At 45.8% G+C, this 21,635-nt stretch overlaps 1 protein-coding gene across 8 annotated transcripts in view; it reads right to left on the minus strand.

Moving 5' to 3' along the window:
* The window catches only part of LRRFIP1 (LRR binding FLII interacting protein 1), a 162,520-nt gene extending 144,288 nt beyond the window's left edge, over positions 1 to 18,232 (minus strand). For 2 of the 8 annotated variants that reach the window (XM_081938307.1, XM_081938309.1), the window contains exons 1-2: positions 18,045 to 18,208; positions 4,442 to 4,528 (exon numbers count right to left, since the gene is read on the minus strand). In XM_081938307.1, the coding sequence (XP_081794433.1) occupies positions 4,442 to 4,528; positions 18,045 to 18,152 (195 nt within the window). In that variant the 5' untranslated portion in view covers positions 18,153 to 18,208. Of the gene's footprint in view, positions 1 to 4,441; positions 4,529 to 18,044 lie in introns of all 8 variants that reach the window. The other 6 variants (XM_081938312.1, XM_081938313.1, XM_081938311.1 and 3 more) reach the window with 6 other exon arrangements.
* Between the last annotated feature and the right edge of the window lie 3,403 nt (positions 18,233 to 21,635).

Here is a 21,635-nt window from a genome sequence, read left to right on the forward strand (position 1 = left end):
AACGCGTGCCTCCCTGGCGATTGATGTGCGCTTTGGTGGCTACATTGTCTGTCAAAATGCGCACGTGCTGTCCTTGTATGGCGCTCTGGAACCGTCTGAGTGCCAACCTGACCGCCCTCAGCTCCAGCCAGTTGATGCTGTGAGCGGCCTCGGAGGGGGACCATCTGCCCTGCGCAAGCTGATTGTGGCAATGGGCCCCCCAGCCCAACAGGCTGGCATCCGTCGTGATGATGAGACGGACTGGCTCCCTGAATGGAGACCCCTTTGACAGGGCCGGAGACAACCACCACTTGAGGGAGCGACGTACCTCTACTGAGACTGGAATCAGCCTTGTTGAGCTGCTTTCGTTGGCCCTTTGGTATGGAAGCAGGAGCCACTGAAGCGGGTGGGAGTGAAGTCTTGCCCAAGGAACGATGGACAGGCACAAAATCATCTTGCCTAGGAGCTGTGAGAGCTGGACCACCTTGACCAGGCGTGCCTGCTGCACCTGGGCGACCCTTTCCCTGAGACTGGCCACCCTTTCCGGGGGTAGGGATACTGTGCACGAGACGGTGTCTATGATGGCCCCTAGATGTTGCAGCCTGGTTGTTGGAACAAGATGACTTTTCTCCAGGTTGATGGAGAACCCGTGGTCTTGGAGCACCTGAATGGTGTGTTCCAGGTCTCTGGCTGCTTGTTGATGCGACGATGACAGAATGAGAACATCGTCCAGATAGCAGTGCAGTCTGATCGGATGTGACCTGAGGAAGGCCGCCACGGCTGCGAGGACCTTGGTAAATGTCCTGGGCGCCGATGACAGGCCGAACAGCAAGGCCCGATACTGGGAAGGGGCGGCCTGCATACGTGAACCTCAGGAACTTGCGGTGGGCTTTGCGGATAGGGACATGGAGGTAGGCCTCCTTGAGGTCTATGGATGTTAGTATATCGCCTGGTCTGATGCACCCCAAGATGGACTGGAGGGACTGCATTTTGAACCTGCGATAGGTCACGTGGTAATTGAACTTTTTTAGATCTAATATCCCCCTCCACCCTCCGGAGTTTTTGGGAACCAGAAATAGGATGGAGTAAAATCCTGTTCCCTCCTGGCCTGCTGGAACAGGTTCTATGGCCCTGATTTCCCTGAGGTGCCTTATCTCTTGTTCCATGAGGGATCTTTTGACTATGCCCGAGGGAACTGGACACCTGATGAAGTGGCGGGGGGGAGGGACCAGAATTCCAGAGTAAGACCCATGCGGACTGTTTGAAGAACCCACTGGTCCGACGTGGTCTGCTCCCATTTGGCGTGAAACAAGTGTAGACGCCCTCCTATGGGAGCTGACCCTTGATGGTCACTTATATCTCCTAAAAGGCCGTGAGCCGGAGCCCCCCCCCCGAAATGGTCGCTTGGAGTAATGCTGCTGGCGACCTCTGTCGCGAAAGGACTGACGGTCCTGGGACCGCTCGCCCTGCTGGGGATACTCCCGATGAAAGGGGGCGGAGCTAGTGGAGGGCTCATTGCTCCGAAAGGGCTACCTCCTGTAGGAGCTGGAACCCTTACGATCAGACTTTTTAGCGACTGACGGCATCACCTTCTTTTTGTCCTTGTTTTGCACAAGGACAGGGTCAATGACCTCCCCAAACAGCTTGTCCCCTTTAAAGGGGGCAGTTACAAGCTTCCATTTGGAGTGCATGTCCACGTTCCAATGTCTAAGCCACAGAAGATGTCTGGAAGTAACATTAGACGCCAGGGCATGTGAGGCAAATTTTGCAGCACTCAGGGTGGCTTCAGCAGTGTACTCTGTGGCTGCCATGATCTTATTGATATCCTGCCTCACTTTAACGTCCTTGGCAGGTATCTTCCTCAACAGCTGTCTCAGCCACAGGAGAGCTGCCCTGGAGAAAAAGGAAGCAGAAGCGGATGACTTAAAAGCCCACGCTGCTGCCTGGTGAGTCTTGTGGCAAGCAGTCTCGGTTCTTTTATCCTCAGCCTTGAGCCCCTCCAACAGGTCAGGAGGGAGCACAGAAGAGGAAGTGAGGGCCGCTACAGGGGGATCAATTGGAGGTAGTTTGAGCAGATCCTCCAGGCTGGCATTCACCGTGTACAGCTTTTTGTCATTGCTGCTGGGGGTAGCCATGGTGGCCAGCTGCGCCCACTGCCTCTGAACTAAGTTGAGGAACATCTTGGGCACGGGAACAATTTCCTGGACCGAAATAGGTTCCTCAAAAAGGTCCCCAGATAGGTCATCAGGGTCTACGGCCTCTTGGGCTGGGGGAGTTGACCCCAGGCGAGTTGAGATCTTAGCCTTGTCTAAAATGGTTTTAAAGTTGTCCAATTTAAATAGGCCTGAAAAGGCCGGTTTCTTGGATGAGCCTGTCTCATCCCCAGAGAATTCAGCCTCCTGCCTAGGAAGGATATCCTCCTCCTCCTCCCAGTCCGAATCATCGGTAGCCACCGAAGAATGCGGGGACGGGGGTGGAAGACTAGGAGTCATCTCTCTGGAAACCTCCTGGGGCTGTAAATGGTGGGTCTTGCGAGTGCGCTTGCCCCTCCGTTGCATGCCTGCCTCAATGCCCTGGGAAATGGCCCTGTTAATAATATCCTGCATTTCGCTAGATAGGTTAGGCCCCTGGTCCTCAATGGGGTGAACCCCTTGAGCAGACCCGGGGATCGGCTGCTGAGGGGCCAAGGGTCCCATTGGAGCTGGTCCCTCTTCCATATCTGAGGGACAGGCAAAGAGATCAGCCTGGTCAGCCATGGAGGGGCCTGGAGAAGCTGCCATGGCAAAGGAAGCCGTGGGGGAGAATTCCTGGCCTTCCTCCTCACTATCAGAAATGGGCCCTCCCTGGGCTGGAGGAAGTTCCCTGGAGGGCTCCCCAGGAGACACCGAAAGGAAAGAATGGGCCTGCTGTTGGGCCTTGGAGAACTGCTTTTCTAAGGCTTTCTGGCGTCTTAAGGCATCTCTGTCTAGGCCTGAGCCTTGTTTGGGACCATGCCTGGAGTAAGGCTTACTCCCTCTAATGGCCTCTCTGGCAGCTTTCCCGGCCTGTCTTAGAGGGGCTCTTGAAGAGACACCTTCAGAAGTTTCAGGGGCCTGATCTGCCATGGTAATAATCTCTGGACAGGATAGTAGGGGATGGGAAGACCACCACTCACCACCTCCACAAAGCCCACCGCAGCACAATGCTCCTGAGGAGACAAGAACTGCAAGGCCTGATTCAATTACTGGAGCTTTTCGCGCAAGCAGAATTCGCTCCCAGCGCCTGCAGGAGATCTAAGGGGGCAACCCAGCAGGCCACAATCCCACGCAGCTATTAATCAATTGGATTGGGGCCCAGGTTGCCGGTCACACCGGTCAAGTCTGAATCCAAGCGGCTCCTGCAAAGAGTCAGGCTTCAGGCAGCTGCGGCAAACTTTTTTACTCGACGAAACCGAAAGTTGCGCAATCCAAAATGGCGGCCGGAACTCACTGCTGCTTTGCACGCCAAATTCTAAAGCCCTAATGGCCAAAATGGCTGCCCTGGAAGCTCGTGCCGCAATCTGACTTGCAAGAAGCGCAAACGGCAACAGCAGCCTCCCAGCGGGAAATGGCCCCCAGTAGGGGTGCCCCAACAGCGCTGGTGTCGGCACTCCGACCCACGTGCTTTCCTCAACAGCTGCCTGTGGCCTCGAGGAGCCTGAGCGAAGCCCTGGACACCAGGAGAGCCAAGGGTGAGAACGCCAATTAAAAACAATATTTTTGACTCACCAGCCTGCTCTGCATGATTACTTTCCCTATTTTCTTATTTTCCTTATTTTAAATTACTCTTGAGAGTCCAAGCAATCTATCTCAGAATTGGAGAGAAACTCTAAGCGCGTCCACTGGGCTAGCTGAATTGAAAAAAACTTAAGACAATTAGCACCAGAGGCGTGGCTTAAAGTTTCAATTCAGTTCTGGGCAGATTGGCTGTATTTAACCCTTGCTTGGACTCTCCAGAGCAGCGCCCTGGAAAACCTTTATGTTTATGTGTGTGTATATCTGTGTATGGATACATATTTTCTTTTGAGAGTGAGCATCAGAATGTCATTTCTAATGTGTGCCAGTGTGTTCACTGAAAAAAATGACAATAAAGATTATCTTATCTATCTTCATTTACCTAAATCCCTGAACCAATTTCGTGCACATAATCAACAGGTTTTCATTTCAGTTGTATTCCTTAATAGATTGTCCTCAAGTAGGAAGAACTAGATACATTTTATTTCTAAATATGCATGCTGCTATTTTTTGAAAAAGCAATCACATGTATTTTGCAAATGAGTGTAAACATATGTTTTCATAGACAACGATGAAGAGATAATTTCATAACATTCTTGTAATCACCAAGTATGACTCTTACAAAAATTGTCTATTTTATCCCAAATATCAAGAAATTCTTGTACTTCAGAAGTCAAGATAATGCAGACAATTAAGAAGCTATCACATACCTCCTTCTGTTGCTTCTCAAGTTCTTTCATCCTAATTTCCCGTGCTTCAGCTCGTGCTGCACGCTTTGCCGCAAGTCTTGCTTCACCCTACCAAAGGAAAAAAATGTCACAAGATTGCAGCAATATCTAAACTGAACTAGTTTGAAGGGCCAGGCTCTTATTATCACATTAACTTTACAATTATAAACCCATATAGTATGTTTAGATGATAGCCAGTGTGATGTAATGGCTAAGGTATCGGACTAGAATTCTGAAGTTATGAGTTCTAGTCCCACCTTAGACAGGATGTCAGGCCTGGAAGCTATCTTTTGCCTTTTGGATTTCAGGCCTGCCATACTTTCTACTGTGGGAGAATGGGAGGGAGGATTATACAGAGTTGGGTAATGTATAGCCATAATAACATTCTTTCTCCAAAAGTCCCTGCACCTGGACGGATGTGGATGGGAGGAATCTTTCTTCATGGCAATGAAGGATTGGACCATGTGATAGACATGTGGGTGTTGGAAGCAGGGTCTTGAACTTTCAACTGGGTGGGAAAACCTGGAAGCTTTCAGATTCGGGTTTTCCCAGATGTGCCAACATGACTCTTCTAATAAGTTGGAATTTTGAGGAACCTCTTGCCTCGGATTCTTCATTTATTTTGGATGCTATTTGGAACCCTGACACAGGAAGCCATCTAGGTGATCTTACACCAGTCACTCTTTCTCAGTTCTAGGAAACAACAAGGGTAAAGCATTTCTGAAAATCTTGCCAACCAAACTTGAGCCAACACTGACTTGATTGCACACAAACTATTTTTAGACATTTGCAATTCCTAAATATTGCTGTGATGGAGGTTTCATCTGAAAATGTTAATACTATAGGGTAAGAGCATTTATCCCCATTGATTCAAGGGAAGGGGAAGAAATTGTAAAATTGGAAGTATAGAAAAACCCTAGAGATCCTGGTTCAAATCACTTTTTTCTAGATACCTGGAACCCTAGCCCCTTTCCAGGCCAGATATTTATTTGGGTATTCAAGAAATCTCATTGAGATAGTAGGGTTGTTTGTTTTGTTTTTTTAGATAAACCACCACCACCTATCTTGGGATGAGAAAGCAGTTCTCCCTATTTACAGTATAATAGGACACTCTTTTACTAATAGATAATTGTTTGTTGAATGTGGACAAACTTGATAATGAGTGGCTCTCAAAGAGGCTAATGCTCAGTAAGCAGTTTTGAAAACATTTATAAAATGGGACTTGATTAGGACACCAACATAAAAAAGCCATGAAAAAAGCAATAAAAGATAATGACTCCCTCTGACTATAGCACTAAATTTATTTCATTTTTTAATTTCATTTATTGATTTTTATCCAAAGTTTATTATTTTTATAAATAATTCAAGGTTAAAAACATCTAATGGTCCTTCTTCATCCTATTTTCCCACAACAATTCAGTGAGCTAAGCTGGCTGAAAGTCCAGTTGCCTCATGAAAAAGCATCTTTGGGATAAACTGGCAAAGAGAGAATGAATAACTGATTGAAAATCAACCAGTTGGCTTACATGCCTAAAGTGGGACTAGTAATTTACAGTGACCCTGATTTCTAGCCTGGTGTTTTCTTCACAATTCAATCTATTCTCATTTTTCCTTCAATAATACCCATCAATCTGTTTTTCACAGCCAACAATGCAATCCCTTAACTCCCAATTTTATACTAGATTCTTCCTTTCTCCCTTTCTGTTGAAAAAAGACCCCAATCTTAATTCTTTAAGGGCAAACACCAGAATATGCAGTACTTATTTTAGCACCTTTTACAGATATAAATAAATCTATGGAATTTAAATGAAGTTTTGATTCCATTGAAACTTACTCTATTAAGGAATACAGAAGGACTGGGTAGTTTGTCAAGGAGTAACCAGAATGAATATTAACTAGTCTCTATTACCTAGAAGACATGACTTTTCCCAAGAATAATATAATATTAATTGACAATAAGCTAGAGTTTCTCTTCATATTCACCATTCAGCATACTTAAAAATTGAAGCAAATGACTCTGTATTGTTATTGGAACATCAGGCTGACTTAGCTGACTGATAAAGTAGCCATTAAAAGAAGTAGAAAAGGCAAGGCATTGAATTTTTCAAATTATATAAAAAATCCCAATGTTGGAGGAGTTGAAATGGTGGTTTTGTCAAACCTTTCTTTGCATTTATTTCTGTCTATGTTAGGAAATAACTAAATATCCAGTTATCCAAGCATCCAGGAACTTCCATGTTATGAATGGAAAATTACCTTCATTCACCAGATTATATGCCCCTCTACTGACCCTGTATATATGCAGTTCTTCATTTTCATGAATGGTTGATGTAGAATTTCTTTTCCTTCTGGTTTCTGCTTTATGTTATTTAAACTACCCAGTTTGCTAGCATTTAAGTATTCAAAGAAATAGATTCTATTTATTCTATGCTGAAGCAGTTTGATAGATTTTTCACCTAGAAAAGGCTAAGCCAAATTTTAGTAACATCCTACCATAACAACTGTGTAATAAGGGCTTTTTCATGTCTTAAAATATTTTATCTCCTTTCAATAACTCCATGAAAACAATTCTAGAGAACAGAACATGTTTGCTCACTGCTTTTACTCTGCTAGGTTTCTTTTAACTGACTTTGATGGAGCTGCAATTTCATGTAGGAGATAATTGACAGAGTTATTTCTTCAGAACAAAAGTGAAGCATTTGTTAACTAAAACTAATTTATAAAGTGTTTACATAACAAAAAATACCAATATAAAGAACAATTTTCCATCAGTGCCATATCTATAAAGGTACTTATTTTACTTCATTAATATTTAAAATTAAAAAGCAGATTACAAACACGTTACATATTTGTACTCAAGCCCTTGTAAGCGGAGTATTCATCAGCTTCTTGGAATGGAAATTTTAGTAACATTTGTTTTGAAAATTGTACTACTTCACTTTCCTAGAGTTAGTAATGATTGATAGGTTGCTTGTAACTTTCCCCTCTAAATAGTTTGATGAATTGACATTATAGTACATTATTTGTACAAAATACATTATTTATCCTTTATCGTTATATGAAGAGCATCAGATAATCATAACTTGAATTGATCTCTAAGACAAGTAAGCAATTAATCAGAGACTTAAATGAAGAAGAAAACTGGGGAATCAAAAAACTTTGTTCAGTTTTAATATTAGTTTTCCTGGTACATTAATCAAATGAGAGACAAGATAACCAGCATTTGAACATGTTACCAGTATTTGAGATCTAGTCTCAAGAATTCAAAAATGAATTGCAAAAACTATTAATCTTATAAACAAAACAAAACCAGGAAATAGAAGCTTTATAATTCTATAGAAAGATTTTAAAAACTATCATTTTATTTTTATTTTTTTCATCTATTTATTTGAATGTTAAAGTTTCCCGGTCTAAAAATCATTCTTCTGTGGGGGCAGCCAGTAATAAGAAGAAATTAACTGTGCTGTTTCTCTCTTTTTTTCCCTCTCCATATCTTCTGAAGAAGATGGAGAATTATCCAAAATTTTCAGTTCTCATGAAAAATATTTCATTTAGTTTCCCACTCTTACCTTCAAAATCCTCAATATGAAGTATATTAGGCTTCCCAGAATGCATACTAGAAATGTATGCTTCCATTTCCCAGAGTGTATACTGGGAAGAGAGGGAAGCAATTATTTAGAATACTACTCCACCCCACCATTAGCTGCAAATCCTGATGCAGCAAACAATCATCTGGCTAAGAACAATGCAGAAACAAGCACAACCTGATTTTCCTCCTTTCAGAGACACAAATTACAAATATAATTGCAACATGTCAGAATTTCTACCAGCCCAACAGGAAGGGAAAATAAATGCTGCCGTCAACACCCCCAGACAAACTTAATAAGGGAGTCAGGAAAAGGTGACAGTAAAGGTTTCTCTCTCCAATTGTGTCTGACTCTAGGGTGCAGTGTTCATCTCCATTTCTTGGCCAAGGGAGTCAGCATTATCAAAGACATTTTCTGTGGCCAGCTGGCCAGCAAGGGTATGTGCCAAAGGTGCTTTCAAACTGCTAGATGAGCAAGAGCTAGAGCAAAGAATGAAAGCTCCCCCATTGTGCGGTGCTTGAGTCTTGAACCCAGGCTGACAAGGTCAGCGTCTTTAACAGCTGAGCCACTGCACCCCTTGGGGGTCAGTAAGTTTTTTTATAAACACTATAAGATAGCAATTCTCAGTGCTAATATAGAACTTTGCTCATAAAGTCTCATTTGTAAACAGGAAGTCTCAATTTCCAACACATTGTATTGTTAAGACATATTTCTCTATTGTTTTAAGTTTTAAAATCAAAGGTCAGTAATTTAAGATTCCACACACTGGCAGGTGTTATTGTGATCCAATTCCATTTATGAGGTGCGTTTACAATATTTGTCCAAACTCTTATTATTAATTGGGTACATAAAAATTAGGAGCTCTGTCATTTTTCTACCCAAGCATATGTTTAATGCATTCTTTGCCCTAACTCAAGGGGTCTCAAGCTCAAGGCCCGGGGGCTGGATCTGTCCCATGGGATGCTTAGATCTGGCCTGCGGGGCTACCCTGGAAACAGCGAAGGATCGGCCTGCGGTGTCTCTGCCAGCGAAAACAGAGCTCAGGAGGGCCACACGTGGCTCCTCCTGAGCTTCGTTTTCCCTGGCAGAGGGTTGCATGAGGCCGTCACAGCTGAAAAAGGTGCTTCAGAGCCCGTTGTCACCCTTCAAAGCCATCAGGGGATAGGGCCTCAAGCCTCCCACATATTCAAACATAGTTACTATAGGAAACTGGGAGGAGGGATAGTATGGAGCTTGGGAGATCTGTAGCCAAAATAAAATTCCTTCTCAGAAAGTAAAGGTCGCCCCATCCCTGCACCTGGACGGATGTGGATGGGAGGAATCTTCATCCACGGCAGTGACTGATTGGACCATTTGATGGACTTGTGGGTGTTGGGGCAGGGTCTTGAACTTTCAACTGGGTTGGGAAAACCTGCAAGCTTTCAGATTTGGATTTTCCCAGATGTGCCCACATGACTCTTCTAATAAACTGGTGTTTTGAGGAACATTGCCTTGAGCTATTATTTCATAGATGATGCTATTTGGAACCCTAACATTAACACAATTCTCCATTAACAACACTACCAGCTCCCCTGAATTCTGGGGTGCTGACAGAGATCCTGAGCCCCAATGCCGACCCATAACCAGGCATTGTGAAGACTCAGGGAAGATGGAAGCATAAGGACACACCAGAAGGTAACTATGGGGATGGCAGGAGCGAGCAGCAAGGTCCTGCAGATTCCTGGTTGCGCGACGGATTACCAACCGAGGCCAACCGGCTGAGATGCGTACAGCCAGCACCCGGCAATCCGAGCCTAGCAGAGGAACCCCCAGGTCGAGTGAAGGGAGAGACTCGACTCCGTGATTCATCCCGGGGATCAGTGGAAAGCCAGCAAATGGCAGCTGCCGATCAGGATGCCCAGTGGTGCTTGTCAGCCATGGATGAGTTGAGACCACTCAACCTCCTGATGTTTGCCCATGGCCAAGGCCTGGGACTCCTCCCATGGGACCTCAGCAGCACAAGCCACAGTCCCCCCTACCTACTGCGGCCACTGGGGATGATGCAGTCGGGAATGAGCTACAGAGTGGGCTGCAACTGGCTCGGCTCGCCAAAGCTCCTGGTCCCTCAGCCACTGACACCAATGCAGGCTGCAGGGGTTTACGGGATGGGCTACATCTACCTAGATCCACCAGAGATTTTCGTTCCCAAGTGGCCACAACCAGTGCTGCCTGGAAGGAGCTGTGATGCCGGCTATGGCTGGATCAGCTCACTGGGACCATCTGTCCCACAGCAGCCAGACCCAACTCAATCTCCATACTAGGCAGCCACAACCACCATGATCCAACCAAGCCCACAACCAAAGTGACGCCTTGGCTGGCACTTTCTACTATGGCCCGGATAAGCTCCCGTCCTGGCCGTGAGACGGGCCGGCCGAGGCCATGAAAACCCCCACCAGCAGGGCTTGAATGGAGAGGGTCTTGAGAGGCAAGAAGCCAGGGGTGGGGCTTTCCCCCTTCAGCTGCTGTCACTCCCCCTCTGTTGGCCATAGAGCCACAGATTGGGCACCAGCCACAGGAACACTGACTCTCCAGACACCTGTAGAGTGAAGCAGAGGAAGCCCTAGAGCCTTCTGGAAGGGCAGTAGGAGCCACTGCAATTCCCTGGTGTGTAGTCTGGCCCAAGGAACAATTGTGATGGCCGAAACCATCTTCCCCAGCAATTTAGACAAGGTAGCTAGTGAAACCTTCCTTTCCCTCTCCACCTGGCATACTAATTGGCGGGGGCTGTCCTGTCTCCCCTCGGAGAGGAATACCTGGGTTGCTTCCATGTCGATCCAGGCTCCCAGGTGTAAAATGCGAGTGGTAGGTAAAAGATGACTTTTGGCCCTGTTGATGGAAAACCCATGGGACTGGAGGGCCTGAACCGTGGTGTCGAGGTCCACTAAAGCCCTATCGTGAGAGTGTGACAAAACCAAAATGTCGTCTAAATAAGACATAATCCTGAACGGCACCATCCTTAAATGAGCTGTCAGGGCAGCCAACACCTTATGAAAGCCCTAGGGGCAGATGCCAGGCGAAAGGGCAAGGCTTTGTATTGATAATGGTGTTTATTATAGCAAAACCGGAGGAAACAACGGTGGTCTAGGCGTATAGATACATGCAAATATGCCTCTGTTAAGTCAATAGAGGTGAGCAAATCACCTTGCCGTACCCCTTCCAAATTAGACTGCAAGGAGTGCATTTTAAAATGTCGGTATTTCAAGTATTTATTAAGACGCTTCAAATCCAAAATAGCCCTCCAACCCCCCGAGGACTTGTGGATAACAAATAACACAGAATAGAAACCTTGAAAACCCTGGTCTACCGGCACCGGTTGTACGGCTTCAATGTCTAAAAGATGACGTATGGCCGAGCTCATTAAGAGCTGCCATTGCCTGTTGCCCGACACTGGGGACCTAATAAAAACCGTGGAGGGAACGACATGACCTAAAGGGCCAACCCCGTTTTAACTGTAGTGATGACCCAACTGTCGGAAGTGGTGGATTCCCACACTTCTGCAAAATGAATTAGCCGGCCGCCAATGGGGAAACCGCTCTCCAGGTAGCTCAGGGCCTACGGTAGAAACGGTTCCCCTCACCCCGAAAGGGCCGCTTGGACTGATTGCCCCGCTGTTGGCGGTACGGTTGCTGTCTCTGGCGTTGCCCAAAGTTACCCTGCTGTCTAAAGGAGGATGGGCCATAATCCTGATTTCTAAGGGATCCCCCGTAATCTAGCTGTCTAGCCCCCTGCCACCTGGGATAGGGTCCCGGGCGGTATGGTCCCTTCTTATAATTGGTAGGCAAAATCTTACACTTATCTTTCCCCTCAACTAAGAGGGGCGTGAGGGAATCCCCGAAAAGGTCCCCCCCTTTGTATGGCTCCGAGGTTAGATGCCACTTGTGCCAGAGATCAGTCTGCCATGGGTGCAGCCACAGGAGTCTACGGGAGGCCACTGAGGACGCAATGGCCTGTGATGTGAATCTGGTGGCACTCAGGATGGCATCCGCTGAAAACTGCACCGCATCTATGATTTTATTCAATCCCCAGCCGGGATCCTCCCCTGCAGCTGCTGCAACCAGCTCAAGCTAGAATGAGAAAAAAAGGAAGTTGCCGCTGAAGCCCGGACGGCCCAAGTGGCCGCTTGGTGACCCCGCTGGAGAGTTTGGTCAGCCTTCTTTTCCTCGTGTTTCAGTACCTCTTCCTGAGACCCTGGTAATGTAGTGCTAGAGTGGAGAGCCATATCGGGGCATCCACGGTCGGCCACAGTAACAGTTTGTCAAGGCACTCAGCCATGTTATAAAAACGTTTGTCTGAGCTGGACGGGGCCGGGCCTGATGTTGGTGTAGCCCATTGCCTCTGGATGGTGTCCATAAACAATTGGGGGGCAGGGATGGCGTCCATCTCCAATCTATGTTCTGTAAACTAGGTGTTGGCTGCTTTGGTGGCCCCGGAGGTTGAGGGAGCCTCCACCTGTCCCCCCCATATTGGCCTCAGCAATTGCCTTGGTTAGAAGAGGTTTAAACAGGGTCGGTGGAAAAAGGCCCAATGCCACGGGCTTGTCCGGGCCGTCCCCCTCTTCCTCAAATAAGTCATCGTCCCTGATCTCCCCTTCTTCTGAGGCTGGAGAATACTGTGCTCTGCGCGCTGAGGGGAATGTTCAGCCCCCATGTCTGGTTCGAGGTTGTGTGCTCGCGCCTGGGTAACTGGTGGAGGTGGTGCACGCTGCTGCAACCCAGCAGCAATCCCCTGCTTAATTGCCTCTGCAATGAATGACTGGTAGTCCAGAGGCATGGCCTGGGCCGGGTACTCTTGGCAGAGGCCCGCAGCCGTGGGCATAAATGTGGCTTCCACATGCCTGCTAGACAGGCGAGGTTCCATAGGGGGTGGTAGCACCGATTGCCCCCAGATCCCTGAGGTATTAATAGACAGCATTGGACTAAATGGGTCAGGCCCAGGATCCAACTGTGAGGGGAGGTTACAGCCTGAGGTGGTAATGGGGGAATGAGAATGAGGCCCAGTCTTGGTCTGGGGGTGGGCCTCCTTGTCTGCCGATTTGGGGGTCTTTTTTGACTTAAGAGCCCTTGCTGGAGGATTTAAAGTCCTTAGAGCCTTTTTCCTGTGGCTTATTTGCACTGCTGCTTTGGGATGAGGCAGGCAAGGCCGGTGGATCGTGGCCCCCAGCCACTGACAGCAAACCCTGAGTGCTCCCTTCCATGTCAGGCTGGCCTGATGCTGTGCTATCTGCCATCTGAGGGACCGTTGGGATTCAAAATGGCGGCCACGCCAATTTCCTTATTCAAAATGGTGGCCGTGCCAATTTCCTTATTCAAAATGGCGGCCACGCCAACCTTCTTATTCAAAATGGTGGCCGCGCCAAAATTCTCCCCCTGCAAATGGCTGCCGGCTCTCTTTCTGGCTCCTGAGGGCTCCCCCCAGGCTAGTGCGGTCGTGCACGCCTCGAATCGCCATCTGCGGGCCTCGCAGGGATCAAAGGCAACGTGTGAGGGCCTTTTGACTCCCCGCAGCATCAGCGAGCCTTTTTTTGGCAGCGCGGTTGCTCCGACCGCGAATCAGCTTGGAGAGGTCGGGCCAAGGCCGGCAAGGTGCCTCTCAGCCACACAGGTATGCTGCGGAATCAGTTGCTCATGAAGGTGGGGATGGGGGGTGCTGAAGGGCTGGTTACCAGCGCGTGATTATTCTTCCCCCCTTGGCACCTGTGGCTCGAGGCTGCAGAAGCCTCAATGAGCCTCTCTCTCTAATATCCCCAAGGCTCAGTTACTCACTTTTTTAAAAATATTGCTAATGAAGAAGATCAAATACTGGATAACACTACTGTTCAGAGTGGACTGAGTTGAAAAGCTGGGTGGAGTCACTCACAGAGATGGGTTATATAGGCTAATTAATTATTAATCAGACTCAGTCCAATAGGAGAACGGACAGGGTTAACCCATAAGTGGATGCTATCTCCAGCTCTATTGAGAAAGGTAAGTTCTGTAAGCCACTTTCAGTCTGGTTGATTCAGATGGAAGACACATTTTAAAAATAAATAAAATAAGTCAGAAAGTTAAACATTGTGTTCTATTTCAACGATATAATTAGGACTTTTTGTGTGCATGAATTTGTGTGCGTTTAGGTCAGTGTTCAGCAACCATATTGTCAAATCAAGGTAATTTTCTAGCCAAAGTGATGTACCATTTGTTCTAGGACTAAAAAAAGGTGACTGGCCCACAAACATTCAGTTAGCTTTGTGTCTAAGGTCTAAAACTCAGGTCCCCCCATCTCCTAGTTCAGTGTCTTACCCACTAGTTCTCATAATAAACAGAAGCATTATTTAATTAAGAAACTGAAAGAAGTTAAAATTGCAATGATGCAAAAATACAAACACAAATACTTGATTTTTTAAAATTATAATTGCAAGTATTAGAAATATTACATGAGAAAATTGTTACAATTACATCTAATTCTCTATAAAAGTCCATCCATGCATGAATTCAATTATATTTACCTTATAGTTTACAAAGTTACAGAAATAATGGAAACCATAAATCACTTCACACTCCACTCTGCCCAGATAAAATTGTAAGCAACACACATTGGAACTTAATGGAGGAGACTATGCAATTTGACTTGTTTCTACAGTTTCCTTGTATTGGTTCATAGCCATTTCCCTTTAAAAAAATGTATCCTGTAGATGTCAAGAAGCAGAAACAACTCAATCATCTGAAATTTCCTGTCACAAAACATTTAACATGTGTATGAATATGTAACACTTAAATAAAATAATTAAATACAAGGCTCAATTTTACACTATGATTTAACAAATGCTTACTTAACATTGTTAAGCATTCAGCATTTCTTCTTCTATTTTGGGTTTGGATCTATACTATTAATTCTGCCAAAGTCAACAGCTTTCTCTAAATAAAGTCATTCCAGTGGTTCTTAGAATTTAAGCTTCTGATATCTGTGACATGTGCGCACTGGCCAACTGAATTCACCCATTTTTAAAGCCATTTTTCGCCCTCCCCAGGCTCCAGAGGCTTTATAGGAGCCTGGGGGAGGGCAAAAAGAGCCTCCCCCGCCCCCCTGGAGGCCCTCCGGAGGTTTCATGAGCTTCCCTGAAGCCTCAGAATCGCAAAAAAACACCCCTACGAGCAAACCAGAAATTTGGGAACAGACTTCCGGTTTGCTTGGAGGGTCATTTTGACTGCTCCAGAGGCTTCAGGGAAGCCTCCTGAAGGTCCCTGAAGCCTCCCAAGGGCTTCTGGGGGAGGCGGGGGAGGCTGTTTTCGCTAAAAGCCTCTGGAGCCTGGGGAGGGCGAAAAATGGCTTTAAAAATGGGTGAATTCAGTTGGCCAGCACGCACATGCGCACTGGCCAGCTGATAGGGTAGCGCCTCACGTGCCCTGACAAATGGCTCCCCATGCCACCTGTGGCACGCATGCCATAGGTTGGCCATCACTGCCCTAGAGCCATGATGGCAAACCTATGGCACATGTGCCACAGGTGGCATGCGGAGCCATTTGTCATGGCACGCGAGGCATTGTCCTGTCAGCTGGCCAGCACGCATGCAGGAAAACCGGCCCTACAGGCAAACTAGAGGTTCGGGAACGTACTTCTGAGTTGCTCGTAGGGCCAGCTTTAGGCCTCCGGAGCCTTCAGGGAAGCCTCCAGAAGGCCCCTGAAGGCTCCGGAGGCCTAAAACCGGCCCTATGAGCAAACCGGAAGTGACTTCCGGTTTGTCTGTAGCTCAGGTTTTTCATGCTCCGTAGGCTGTTTTCGCCCTCCCCAGGCTCCTATAAAGCCTCTGGAGCCAGGGGAGGGCGAAAAAAGCACGCCAAAAATGAGTGGGAGCGCTGGTCGTGCGCACATGTGTGCTGGGGTCGTGTGCATAGCATTATGGGTGTGGCACGCCCACACACGACCCCCCTGCACTCCCCCGCTTTTGGCACGCGAGCCAAAAGTTTCATCATCACTGCCCTAGAGCCAGCGAGAGAGGCCCCACCCCCTGGGTACGCGCACAGGAGATGGTGAGCATTGGCCTCCTGGGTGAAAGGAAGTGCTCAGAACGCAGTCAGCCTGCAGGGCAAAATGGTCCCCAAGGACACCAGGCTTCACATGTGTGCACCGCCTCCTGTGCACTTGCCATGGGGTGGGGGCAGGACAGGGCGGGTGTGGCCCCTCACTGCTCCAGCCGGCCTCGCGGATCTAAGGCTGACCATATTCTGGCACCGGATGGCCGCCAGGTTGTAGATCAGTGCCGGGTCAGCCTAGGTCGGGCCTTCAGTTTCCAGGTGACCAGATCTCCCCAGACCAGATCTAACCACATCTTGAGTTTGACACCAATGCCTTAGGAATTAAAGTAATATGCTAATGGTATACCATATCTTTATATCTCTATTGTCTATACCTCTTATGAATACATGTGTTTCAGAATTTTCAAAAAAATGGGTAAAATGCAAGATATCAAAGATGCATTTACTTTAATTTCTGCACTAAGCAGAAAGTTGGATTTGCTGATACCATGTGACCACTTCCAACTCTATTTTTTTAGCTATGTTAGAATCAGTGATAAAACTTTTTGTTGATCACAACATATGAATAATTGGTTTCCCATCTCCTTTTCAGACAAATTATTCAGGTAGTCCTCAACTTACCACAATTGAGCCCAAAATTTCTGTTGCTAAGTGAAATATTTGTTAAGTGAGTTTTGCCCCATTTTACCTTTTTTGCCACAATTATGGTAAATGAATAATTGGTTGTTAAATTAGTAATTCAGTTGTTAAGTGAATCTGGTTTCCCCATTGACTTTGCTTGTCAGAAGATGATCACATGATCCTGGGACATTGCGTCATAAAAGTGAGTCAGTTGTCAAGCATCCAAATGTAAACTATGTAACCATGGGAATGCTGCAACTGTCATGTGAAAAATGATCATGTCCCTTTTTTCAGTGCCAGTGTAACTTCAAATAGTCACTAAACAAACTGTTATAAGTCGAGGACTACCTTTTTAACACATATAGACTCTATACATTTATACTACTTAATTCAGAATATATAAATTATATATTCCCAATTATTTTTATGGTATTATTCCTGTTATTTCATGTTAAATGAATTAGTTCAAATCCACAATTTCACCCTAATTTCATATACTACTAAATAAATGTAACACTGTAACAGAAAATTAGTACGCATATAAAAGTTGTGAAATTTAAAGAGTGACAGGTTTATCAGCCACTTTGGTGGTATTGGTGAATGTGCTGGCCTACACACCAGGATATGATGGTTTCTAGTCCTGCCCTAGGTATGAAAGCTGGCTTAGTGATCTTGGACCAATCACTCTCTCTTTAACCAGTGCAACTCACAGGTTTTTTATTATGGAGAAAATGGAAGGAATTGTTATATATATTTGACACCGGGAGTTTCTGATAAAATAATAAAGGCAGGATTTAAAAAACCAAATAAGCTAACATATAGCATATACCATATACAAAATATAAAAATATATTACAAATGGGTGGGGGGAAACAACTTGAACTGCAAAAAGTATATACAAGGACAACTCACAATGGAGGAAACCAAAGGTAATTCGGATATATGGGTATAAACACATTCTCTCACTCACACCAACTTGGTCGTGTTAACACTACTTCCCCTTAATCTTCAGGAGAGAGCTAAACAAAGTCTCTGTTGATAAAACAGGAGGCGAAGTGGCAGCCTGCCCCGTCCACCCTCCACCATGCCGGCCGGAAGCCCAGAAAGAGAGACGACGCAGAAATCTACGAGGAGAAGGGGCGTGACGGGGAAAGCGGCGACCGGACCCCTTGGAGAGGGAGGACACCGTCCAGCCCCGCCTGCCACAGGCGCCCTCGGCGGAGGGAAGGCCCTCCAGCGAACCAAGAGGCGCCCAAGGCGGAGAAGCTCCCAAGACCGAAAGAGGAAGGGAAAGGACGAAACCGCCCAGCCCTGGTGCTGTCATACCTCGCGAGCAATCAGATTGAGGGCCTCATCCTCGGCCGTGGGTCTCTCCCGGTTGGGGATCCTTTTACGGGGCTTACTTCCTTGCGGCATTGTCCCCGCGTTCTCCATCGCAGCTGATTTAGTCCTTGAGCGTAGGGAATCGGACACGCCGCGCACGCGCGCAAATGGTATAAGCGGCAGAGGGCGTGGTACAGCCGATGAACCTCCGCAAAAGGCGGTGCAAGCCAAAGCGAAAGGTTAGCCTTCTAGGCAGGGAGAAAAGTAGAGTACTGATGTGAAAGAATCCTAGATTAACAGTGTCGTCCTTTTAGGAATTTTTTTAACCCTTTCTAAATTAAGACCAACGTGCATCCTAAGAGTTTCGCGCCCATAATTTAGACTCCAGTTAGGTATCTATGGAGATTCTCAATCATCCAGATTATGGTTGTCCTAAAGATGCTTTCCATAAGGCAACTAGTTTTTTTCTTGAAGACGTTTCGCTTCTCATTCAAGAAGCATCTTCAATTCTGACTGAATAGTGGGGAATGGTTTACATTCTTTGCAGTTATGTGGTCATTAGCACTGAAGGTCGGTGGTTAGCTCTCTTAGATGGTGATTTATTTATATCTTCAGGATAAGGTGAATCGTGCAAATAGGTATGGAACCTTCTTAGAATTACTGAAAGGACTGTGTTGTACCCAGGAGAAATATGGTGTCATATTCTCCCCCCTCTATTGAAAGGGGGTTGTTTAACATAGATTATCTCTTTCCCCCCACTTTCACACCAATATCCCCTCTGGACAAAGAAATTCTAGTTGTCTTTTGGAAAGCACATTTGGGAGTCCAATTAGTTGTACCAAGAGAAGTTTGGTCAAAGGCACATAAATGATACCTTTCTTGCATGTCATCTAGCCATCGCCCATCTTTTTGCAGCCTGGATAAGGTTACCTTATATTATCTTATATATTTTCATGGTTTTGACCTGAAATAGAGTTAAAGATTTGGGCTTTAAATTTATACAAATATGTCCCTTATCAAGGTTAAAGTCTTTTATTTAAAACTCTACTGAAATGCAAAATGAATAAGGCCATATGTGTTCACTCAAGAATATTTTTTAAATTAACTGGTTTTAAATTACTTGGTGTACAAGCAAACTGCTGCCCCTCAGTAACTGTTTACCTCAAATGTCTATGAGCTCACCTAATTAGCACCACCAGGCAGTACCAGGAACCATCTAGATATGTGAGACTCTACCCTGGCTGGGATGTTCTTAGAGATTGACAAGGAGAATACGTCAATAATGATGCTGTTGCTATATATCCTCTTTGCTGCTTGCGAAAAACTGTATAAAAAGCAATAAACTCTCCCGAGATACTCTGCTATGACTGGTTTCTGAATTCATCAATCTTTTAGATCCTTCGACATTTTTCCACACATATCTTCACCATGGTTAGCATTATCCAAACAATTATAGAGTTTCATTTTCAAATTGTTTTTCTTCGACATGCGATACCTAGCCAATGTGACATTTTATTTATGAATATTTATGAATACGTGTATAATAAATCTGTGGAGCAATTCAGATTCTGTTCCAGAAAGATTCTTAACAGCATATCTGAGTGCAAACATAGTGCCTATGTGAACTGTTTAAAGCACACTTCTTTTCTCAGGCCATGCAAACTAGGCCTATGTGATCCTCAATAAAGACATAGTCATGTTAAGAAAATGCAGGCTGAACCTATGTTCATACTCTTTCATATTTTGAAGTACTTCTTGGGAATTTAATTCAAAGCATTATGCAGCTATTATATGTATGTGGGGCAAATAAAGTATATTTTCATAGTGTATATGTGTTATATTTGGTTCCCAGAGCCAAATTAGCTTCTGTGTCACTATTATTTAAAATCACCCATTCAGTTGACTTTAAATAAATAATTTATTTTTAATATATAGGTTTTTTTAGCCAAGTCCACATTAAGCAATATAAAAAAGCAACAGTTGCCACCCATAGAGGCGCAGGCCTTTATGGAAAAAAACAAACCACACCTAGAAAAAACACGAGACACTACAACGGACACACAGGAGTGGGGGGGGGGGCAGAGCTCTGCCAGTGGAGGGAGAAGGGGCAATAGCAAGAAAACTCAGATCACAAAAATAAACAAGAAAATCATATTATTATAAACTGACCGAAAGTGATAATGGAATTATATCTGGATTTTATACTGTAATGTCTAATCTGATTGAAAATAGTAATAGAACTAACATGCTGATTGTAACTAATTATATACCAATGCATTATATATAAATGTATACTATGAGTATGGAGGGAGGGGCGCCTACCACACTTTGCAACTGCCAAAATTTGTATACCTGTCCATTTACCCTTTTCCCTATAAATGTTGAAAAACCAATAAAATTTTTATTAAAAAAAAAAAGCAACAGTTGCTAATACAATAATAAATACAATAACCAAAAAAGTCTGTCTAGTTCTTACAATCTTTGCCATATTTTATTCTTTTTTATTTTTTATTTATTTATTTATTTATTCAATTTATAGGCCGCTCCCTCTCCACAAAGGGACTCGGGGCGGCGTACAATTAAATATACAAACAAATGACGAGGAGGAGGTATATACAAAACATTTTACAATACATAAATAAATAATCATAAGTTAAAACAACACAGTAAGATTAAAACAATTAAAATACCCAAAAAGTCAGAATTAATTTTAAATTGTCCAGGGGGATTAGAGAATGTAGTTATAATTCAAGCCAGGCCGGCTAGTTGGAACAGGTGGGTCTTGAGTTTCTTGCGGAAGGAGCGGAGATCGGTAGTTGTCCTAATGTAGGGGGGGAGGTCATTCCAGAGGGCTGGGCCCATCACAGAGAAGGCCCTACCCCTCGGCGCCGCCCTCTGGCATAGCTTAGTGGACGGCACCCGGAGGAGTCCCTCTCTGTGAGAGCGAATTGGTCGCAGGGATGTATGGGGCAGGATGCGATCCCGCAAGTAACTAGGTCCTGTGCCATGGAGCGCTTTAAAGATGGTGATCAACACCTTGAAACGTACCCGGAAGACTACAGGGAGCCAGTGCAGCTTGCGCAGGAGAGGTGTTACATGGGAGTACCTCATACTCCCCATAATTGCCTGCGCGGCCGCATTCTGGACCAGCTGTAGTCCCCGGGTGCATCTCAAGGGGAGCCCCATGTAGAGAGCATTGCAGTAGTCCAGACAGGACGTCACCAGTGCATGAGTGACTGTGCGCAGGGCATCCCGGTCCAATAGGGGGCGCAATTGGCGCACCAGGCGAACCTGGTGGAACGCCCCCCTTGCCACGGCTGCCACATGGTCATCCATAGACAGCCGGGCATCTAGGAGGACGCCCAAATTGCACGCCCGCTCCACGGGGGCCAGTTGCTCGCCCCCAATGGCCAAAGATGGAGTCCACTGGTTGAACCGGGGGGCCGGTAGCCACAGCCACTCCGCCTTGGAGGGGTTGAGTTTAAGTCTGTTGTCTCCCATCCAGACCCATCCAGCTTCCAAACACCGGGACATCACGTCGATGGCCTCGTTGGGGTGGTTGGGGTGGAAATGTACAGCTGCGTGTCATCAGCG

This window comes from Natrix helvetica, assembly GCF_964273705.1.
Source record: "Natrix helvetica genome assembly, chromosome: 1".
NCBI classification, from domain to species: domain Eukaryota; kingdom Metazoa; phylum Chordata; class Lepidosauria; order Squamata; family Natricidae; genus Natrix; species Natrix helvetica.